This window comes from Xenopus laevis, chromosome 7L, assembly GCF_017654675.1.
Source record: "Xenopus laevis strain J_2021 chromosome 7L, Xenopus_laevis_v10.1, whole genome shotgun sequence".
In the NCBI taxonomy this organism is placed as follows: domain Eukaryota; kingdom Metazoa; phylum Chordata; class Amphibia; order Anura; family Pipidae; genus Xenopus; species Xenopus laevis.
This window is the reverse complement of record NC_054383.1, coordinates 124,071,574-124,079,833: the sequence shown is the minus strand read 5'-3', so window position 1 is coordinate 124,079,833 and position 8,260 is coordinate 124,071,574. Positions and strand designations below refer to the sequence as shown.

Sequence of the window (8,260 nt, the reverse complement as noted above, 5' to 3'; positions counted from 1 at the left end):
CTGAGAAGCCCCTAATAATGAACTGCTGGAAGGCTGCTGCTTACATAAGGGAGAGCTTTGTTTTTTTTTTTTTAAAGGAACATGGGGAGCACTGAACAAATTGCAATTGGAAGGGGAGTTCCGGGAGCCCAACTTTCCAACCACACTTCATGGCAAAACAGAGCTTGATCTTTCTGTAAACTGAAGGCCGACATACAGTTGTAACATGTTTGTTTAAGCTGTTATAAGGGCAGGATAATTCCCAGGAGAGCAAATAAGCACCCCATATCTTACCCTCATTTGCCAAGCCCCACACTTCAGGAGCTGACAGTGATTAGGAGGGTATTTCTAGTATAACGTGCCAGTACAAGTACTAGGGGGTCACTGTTGTGCCTATAGAAGTGCTGGAGGTCACAGAAGAGAAAAAGAAGAGTCGGTATCTCATTTGCATTCAGCATTTATTTATTAGACTCACACACACACCTGAATAAAATAGAGACTAAGACATTTTCTTTATAAAGTGCAAAAATAGGGTCTTTTTCATCATTACATAAGAACGAATGCGTCAACTACCAACCAGAGCAAAACAAAGTAGGGATGCACCGAATCCAGGATTCGAATCCGAATTTGCATATGCAAATTAGGGGCAGGGAGGGAAGTAACAAGGAAGTAAAAAATGTTTTCCCATTCCTAATTTGCATATGGAAATTAGGATTCGGTTCGGTATTCGTCCGAATCTTTCGTGAAGGATTCAGGAGTTCGGCCGAATCCAGAATATTGGATTCGGTGCATCCCTAAAACAAAGTCAAATAAACGATGCCTTACAATAAATCCAAAACAAAAACCTTCCTGCGTATTGCACCTGCATTAGGGATGGGGGAACAATCAGAAAGCAGGCTGGAAAAACAAAAAACCTTATTGGCAGATCTTTCTAAATGAAGTGAAACAATAGGGCTCCCTGGGGACGGCCAGCAGGGGGCACAGCTTTTCCTGCACAATTAACGGCTGCTCCAGTTGAATTCTGGGTACTTGCTAAATACTAATGTCCCTGCAATACTGTGCCCTAGCTCAGCAATCAAACCTGAATCCTGTAAAGCTGTAATTTGCTGGTCTAATCACAACCCCATGTTGCACCGTTTTTTGTATTTTTTTTCTTTAAGGTTGCACATTTATAGATCAACCTATGTTTATATGTAGCATCAGATTCACTAACGCTGTATTGTTTGCAAATATTCATATTCCCTGAAAGCAAAGGAATTGTCTTCCCAGGCAGTGCAATTACAATTTAAATAATATTAACCACAATAAGGAAAAAAATGGCAGAAATAATAATAATAACAATAATAATAATACAAATTAAATTAATGGAAATAATAATAATAATATAAATAAACAGGATGAAATAAATTAACAATAATGAACTGGTTTATCTCTGTTGGTCGTCATTGCTGGCTCTATACACGCTCCGTATCAGGAACTATGGTTGAACTTTTGTCTGGCCACTAGGGGGCGTGAGAGAGAAGTGCTTTGTACCCTGCTCAGCGGCACATATTCTGGGGTAGCACCATGGCCTCGGCACAGAAGGTTCCTATTGAGAAGGCCACATTGCCCGCTGAAGATTGCATGGCGGGTAAGGAAGCCGTCAGGAATGGCTATGGACAGACTGGGGAGAGTAGCCGTTACAAGTCAATGTCCAGGACATCAGTCGGGGTGCTGGATCTCTCTGGCTCATCCACAGATTTGGACTCGGAGATCCTGTTCCTCTGCGCCTGCTGCAGACTGGACTCAAGTGACATTTCAATCTGCTCCTGACAAGTTCTGAGAAGACTCTGAAATAGAAACAAGCAGGTCATATTTATGGTCATCTCTTCTGCATACAAAAAAGAAACGCATACAGAATGAGACGAAATTGCAATGTCCCTATCCCGCCCACATACATATTAAACATACTTCCAAACAAACATAAACTGTGTTAAAAAATCCAAAACATATTTCAGTATACACTCTCAAGCCAAGAATTTATAAATACAATAAAAGCCATTTTTCTAACTGCCACTCATTTTTAACACAAGAGTATTTCTTTATTTTTTTGTGCAATAGTTGTGCCTGATTGTGCCTGATATAAGGTTATATAGGGGCTCACTTTGGTACATAAGTCGTGCCAATCTATAACCTGTGCCAAATAGTACAGCCAGATAAGCTTCATGGAGTGGCTGGATTGAGGTGCATTTACATTAATCTCAGCCTGAATACACAAATGTCATTTTACCGGGTCACAGCGGATGGCATGTGCAAGGTAGGTTATGGTAGCCACGCTGGAGTTGCTCATTCCTGGACTTTGAAGCTGGAGGCCGGTCACTGCTGCGACTACACTGGCTGCAGCCACCATGGAAGGGGGGAGTGCAATAAATGTACAGTCTGTAGAGAATGAGAGGAACAATAAGATCAAAGGGGGTGCAGGGGTAATTTAGAATTCCAGTGGCTATTCAGCCTGTATATGTAAATCCCTCTGCAAATTCTAATATCCTTATAGCTTACAGTAGGGGGTACATTATCCCTTATAATACATGAGTGATACTCAGAGTTCCCTGTATAACTCAGCCTGCAGCCTTGTGCCTTTATATGGTCACAGAAACCCTCAGTGATTTCTAATATCCTTATCATTTACAGTAGGGGGTACATTATCCCTTATAATACATGAGTGATACTCACAGTTCCCTGTATAACTCAGCCTGCAGCCTTGTGCCTTTATATGGTCACAGAACCCCTCAATGACTTCTAATATCCTTATCATTTACAGTAGGAGGTACATTATCCCTTATAATACATGAGTGATACTCAGAGTTCCCTGTATAACTCAGCCTGCAGCCTTGTGCCTTTATATGGTCACAGAACAATCCCTCAGTGACTTCTAATATCCTTATCATTTACAGTAGGGGGTACATTATCCCTTATAATACATGAGTGATACTCAGAGTTCCCTGTATAACTCAGCCTGCAGCCTTGTGCCTTTATATGGTCACAGAACAATCCCTCAGTGACTTCTAATATCCTTATCATTTACAGTAGGGGGTACATTATCCCTTATAATACATGAGTGATACTCAGAGTTCCCTGTATAACTCAGCCTGCAGCCTTGTGTCTTTATATGGTCACAGAAACCCTCAGTGATTTCTAATATCCTTGTTTACAGTAGGGGGTACATTATCCCTTATAATACCTGAGTGATACTCAGAGTTCCCTGTATAACGCAGCCTTGTGCCTTTATATGGTCACAGAACCCCTCTGTGATTTCTAATATCCTTATCATTTACAGTAGGGGGTACACTATCCCTTATAATACATGAGTGATACTCAGAGTTCCCTGTATAACTCAGCCTGCAGCCTTGTGCCTTTATATGGTCACAGAACCCCTCAATGACTTCTAATATCCTTATCATTTACAGTAGGAGGTACATTATCCCTTATAATACATGAGTGATACTCAGAGTTCCCTGTATAACTCAGCCTGCAGCCTTGTGCCTTTATATGGTCACAGAACAACCCCTCAGTGATTTCTAATATCCTTATCATTTACAGTAGGGGGTATATTATCCCTTATAATACATGAGTGATACTCAGAGTTCCCTGTATAACTCAGCCTGCAGCCTTGTGCCTTTATATGGTCACAGAACAACCCCTCAGTGATTTCTAATATCCTTATCATTTACAGTAGGGGGTACATTATCCCTTATAATACATGAGTGATACTCAGAGTTCCCTGTATAACTCAGCCTGCAGCCTTGTGTCTTTATATGGTCACAGAACAACCCCCTCAGTGACTTCTAATAGCCTTATCATTTACAGTAGAGGGTACATTATCCCTTATAATAAATGAGTGATACTCAGAGTTCCTTGTATAACTCAGCCTGCAGCCTTGTGCCTTTATATGGTCACAGCCCACCTTTGGGACATCTACTATCCCGATCATTTAAGTAGCGGGTGCATTTACACCAATATACACAACTTTGAGAGAAAAAAATATACCATTTATTTGCTATGTGACCTCCTGGAAATCAACAGCACTTCATCACTGCCTAGTTAATAGCAGGTAATGACAGCGGTTTTGTTTAGGGTTTTCTTAACCAAGTTATGGCAGCTCCCACACATACTTATTAACATAACTTGCAGATTATTATTAATAATAATAAGAGTTGATGTCATTTGTGCAGGGACACTTACCGGTGGTGCACAGAGCAATGAAGGTCTCCGAGTGCTTCCTGACCTGACGTCTCTTCTCCGTAGGGAGACCCAACAGTTCCAAAAAGTGCGGCAGGAACTCCCGGGGGGTCACCGCTTCTATGTCCCACTTCAGCTTGTTCAGCACCAGCAGCTCCATTGCCTTTAGGATAACAGAGTAAACTTAGAGTCTGTAATGTGACTGGCACAGGCCTGGACTGGGAGTCAAAATAGGCCCTGCCATTCCAAGTACACAGAGGCCCAAATAGCCCCCTACCAGCCCACTATATGGTAACTTTCTATGGAACCATACAGCAGCCCCTCTGGCATTTGCCAGAACCCACAGATTGCCAGTCCGGGCCTGGACTGGCACACAGGGCCGAGGAATTTTGGAATCCGGATGAGACTGGTTTACTAGAGTATTACTAGAGTACCAGAGAATCTCCCAGTAGGTTCCAGACCCTATTGGGCCTTTGCCACTGAGAACTCCCATCAGTCCATCCTTATTTCCAACACGGGCCTATATAGAAACCTACCACATCTCTCATCTCCCAATTAATTCTGATATTGCCCATTCCCACACCTTATGTCTTATTCCCATCCCTTTAGATTGTAAGCTCTTTTACACAGGGCCTTCCTCGCCTTTTGTACCGGTATTGGTTGTGGCTCTATGTATGTAATTCATCTGATTTAGTTGTATAAACACATTTATTTTACAGCGCTGCACAATATGATGGCGCTTTATAAATACATGTTAATAATAATACTATTTGCAATAAGAGCAATAAGTAAGGACGCTGGATGATGTAGACTTACCAGCAGTTCTTTGTCAGTGAAACAGTAGTCGGAGTACATGCACAGGCTCTCGGCAGTCATGGGGGTGGTTTCCCTCAGTTTGGAGGCAAGAAAGAGGCACGTTGAGCCCAGAAGCTGCAGTCGTCTCTTCTCTACTGGCACCAGGGACAAGAACCTGTCCAGACAGTTGACAGCCAGAGGGAACACGTCTTCTCCGCACTTCTGGTCTTCACACACCTGAGAAAGGAACATACATTGGTGAAAGTGAGGAATAAACAGCAGAGGATCTGTACATCTGGTATATGGGAATTCCATGGTTACCCTGGTGCTAATATAAAGGCAAACTTCTCTTTTGGTATTACATGTCCTTTAAGCAGGGAGTCACAAACTAGTAATTAGATCTCATTTTCCCTCTGCCTATTGAGTCTTTTGTCCCTTTATCCCTATCTAAGCCATTATTATAATGTTCTCATGAATTCACCTATTCAGAAAAAGGTGATTATCAGCTTTCCACCCAACTGTTCCCATATAAAGTGACCTCCTCCTGGAGAGAGAAAGCGGGTCTCAGGCTTTGATCTTAGAGATACCAACATTTGGGCCCTGTGGGTATCACATAACAGCCCTCAGCACTGCTTCACTTCTCATCTTCATTACTTGGAATACAAGACAACACTACAAGATATTCTGCTGTGATGTAACAGTTCCTTATTGCAATTAGAATATATATATATATAAATATATATATATATATCCATGAAGGCATTACAGCATTACAAGCAAGCCAAAAGTACTGTAAAGGGTTTCGGCTTTAAGTCAACTGTTAGTATTTCATAGAATGGCTAATTCAAAGTAACTTTTCAATTATTTGTCTTCTGATTCCAGATTCTAAAAAATAAATGCTCTGTAAGGCTACAAACAGATTGTTATTGCTGCTTTTTATTACTCCTTTTTTTTCTTTACAGACCTCTCCTATTCATATTCCAGTCTCTTCTTCAAATCAATGTATGGTTGCTAGGGTAATTTGCACCCTAGCAACCAGATTGTTGAAACTGCAAATCGGAGAGCTGCTGAATAAAAAGCAAAATAACACAAAAAAACACAAATAATAAGAAATGAAAATCAATTGCAAGTAGTCTCAGAATACCATTCTCTACGTCATACTAAGGGGCCCGTTTACTTAGCTCGATTGAAGGAATAGAGGAAAAAAACTTCGAATTTCGAATGTTTTTTTTGGCTACTTCAACCATTGAATGGGCTACTTCGACCTTCGACTTCGATTTGAACTAAAAATTGTTTGACTATTCGACCATTCGATAGTCGAAGTACTGTCTCTTTAAAAAATTCTTCGACCCCCTAGTTCGCCACCTAAAACCTACCGAGGCCAATGTTAGACTATGGGGAAGGTCCCCATAGGCTTCCTAACAATTTTATGATCAAAGGATAATCCTTCGATCGATGGATTAAAATCCTTCGATTCGAAGGATTTAATCGTTCGAACAAATGATTATTCCTTCGATCATAGGAATAGCGCTAATTCCTTTGACTTCGATATTCGAAGTCGAAGGATTTCAATTTGGCAGTCGAATATCGAGGGTTAATTAACCCTCGATATTCGACCCTAGGTAAATTTGCCCCTAAAAGTTAAATTTAAAGGTGAACAACCCCTTCAAAAGGGGCAAAATGATCTATATGGGGGAGCGGGGAGAAAAAGGAAAAGCGAAGTTGATTATAGATGAGATGGGGAGACAGATAGATGTCCTTCATTCCATGATGGTGATGATGATGACAGACAGATGGATAGATAACAATAAATGATGAGGATAGATGGATATAGCAATAAAGGATGAGGATAAATAAATAGATAAACAGATAGATATATAGCTATATATGATGAAGATGATTTATAGATAGACAGACAGACAAAAAGATGACGATAAATAGATAGATGATAAAAAGATGTATAGATAGCAATAAATGATGAGGATAGATATAGAGAGAGAGAGAGAGAGAGAGAGAGAGAGAGAGAGAGATGGATAGATAGATAGATAGATAGATAGATAGATAGATAGATAGATAGATAGATAGATAGATAGATAGAGAGAGATAGAAGGAGATGAGAGAGAGAGAGAGAGAGAGAGAGAGAGAGAGAGATGTATAATGAACTAATGGTCCCTTCTATACCTCGAGCATCCAGCTAGTGAGCATGCGCCGCATGTAGGGCTGCAGGTGAGTCTGGACACAGTAGAAGTAAGAAGCAGACGGGATGTATCTCTCCTCTAATTCCAGCAGCTTCATCAGCACTCGGCTCTGCAGCAACACCGGGTCGGACTGGGCCCTCAGCTCTGTCTCGGGCTCCCAGCACAGCAGATTTCCCTCCATGTTTTTCAGTCTTTCGGTTCTGCTCCGCCTGCTAAAAAGGAATGAGTCGCCGGTCCCTTTAAACTTTGTATAGTTTGTCCCTTTAAACTCAGCATCTTATAGTCAGAGTGGAAGCGAAGCCCCGCCCACAACTCATTGATTGGCGCGTTCCAGCCAATGGCAGATGGATCCCTGAAAAGAAGTCTGGCGCACCTTGGGGAGAGCAGAGGGGAGTTGGGTTCCTAATACACAGTCGTTTACAATTGTCCTTCAATTTCTATTGTATCATATTAAACGCTTAGACTATTCCATGACTAGTCCTTTCAGCATTGCTGTGGCCAATTTAGTAGTCTCTTTCTATTGGATCTTACATCAGCCCCTCTGGTATTTGTCAGAACCAACAGATTGTCAGTCCAGCCCTGTAAAGCTCATGTGTCTGTATTGTATGTCTGTGTGACTGTATTATATGTCTGTGTGTCTGTATTGTATGTCTGTGTGTCTGTATTATATGTCTGTGTGTCTGTATTGTATGTCTGTGTGTCTGTATTGTATGTCTGTGTCTGTGTGTCTGTATTGTATGTCTGTGTGTCTGTATTATATGTCTGTGTGTCTGTATTGTATGTCTGTGTGTCTGTATTATATGTCTGTGTGTCTGTATTGTATGTCTGTGTCTGTGTGTCTGTATTGTATGTCTGTGTGTCTGTATTATATGTCTGTGTGTCTGTATTGTATGTCTGTGTGTCTGTATTGTATGTCTGTGTGTCTGTATTATATGTCTGTGTGTCTGTATGTCTGTGTCTGTGTGTCTATATTGTATGTCTGTGTGTCTGTATTGTATGTCTGTGTGTCTGTATTGTATGTCTGTGTCTGTGTGTCTGTATTGTATGTCTGTGTGTCTGTATTATATGTC

The 8,260-nt window shown here is 41.1% G+C and overlaps 1 protein-coding gene across 1 annotated transcript; it reads right to left on the bottom strand.

Annotated features, from left to right (window-relative positions):
• Positions 1-423: 423 nt before the first annotated feature.
• On the bottom strand, positions 424-7,452 carry ccndx.L (cyclin Dx L homeolog). Its single transcript, XM_018224568.2, has 5 exons — positions 7,174-7,452; positions 5,014-5,229; positions 4,201-4,360; positions 2,249-2,397; positions 424-1,808 (listed from the first exon to the last, which is right to left on the bottom strand). Exons 1-5 carry the CDS (start codon positions 7,369-7,371, stop codon positions 1,659-1,661), a joined length of 873 nt encoding a protein of 290 aa, XP_018080057.1. The 5' UTR covers positions 7,372-7,452; the 3' UTR covers positions 424-1,658.
• Between the last annotated feature and the right edge of the window lie 808 nt (positions 7,453-8,260).

Coding starts and splice junctions, on each gene's coding strand:
- ccndx.L (XM_018224568.2), bottom strand. CDS start 7,371: ATGGAGGGAAATCTGCTGTGCTGGGAGCCCGAGACAGAGCTGAGGGCC. Junction 5,230..7,173: donor TCACTAGCTGGATGCTCGAG/GTATAGAAGGGA, acceptor TTCCTTTCTCAG/GTGTGTGAAGACCAGAAGTG. Junction 1,809..2,248: donor ATGCCATCCGCTGTGACCCG/GTAAAATGACAT, acceptor TTTCTATTTCAG/AGTCTTCTCAGAACTTGTCA.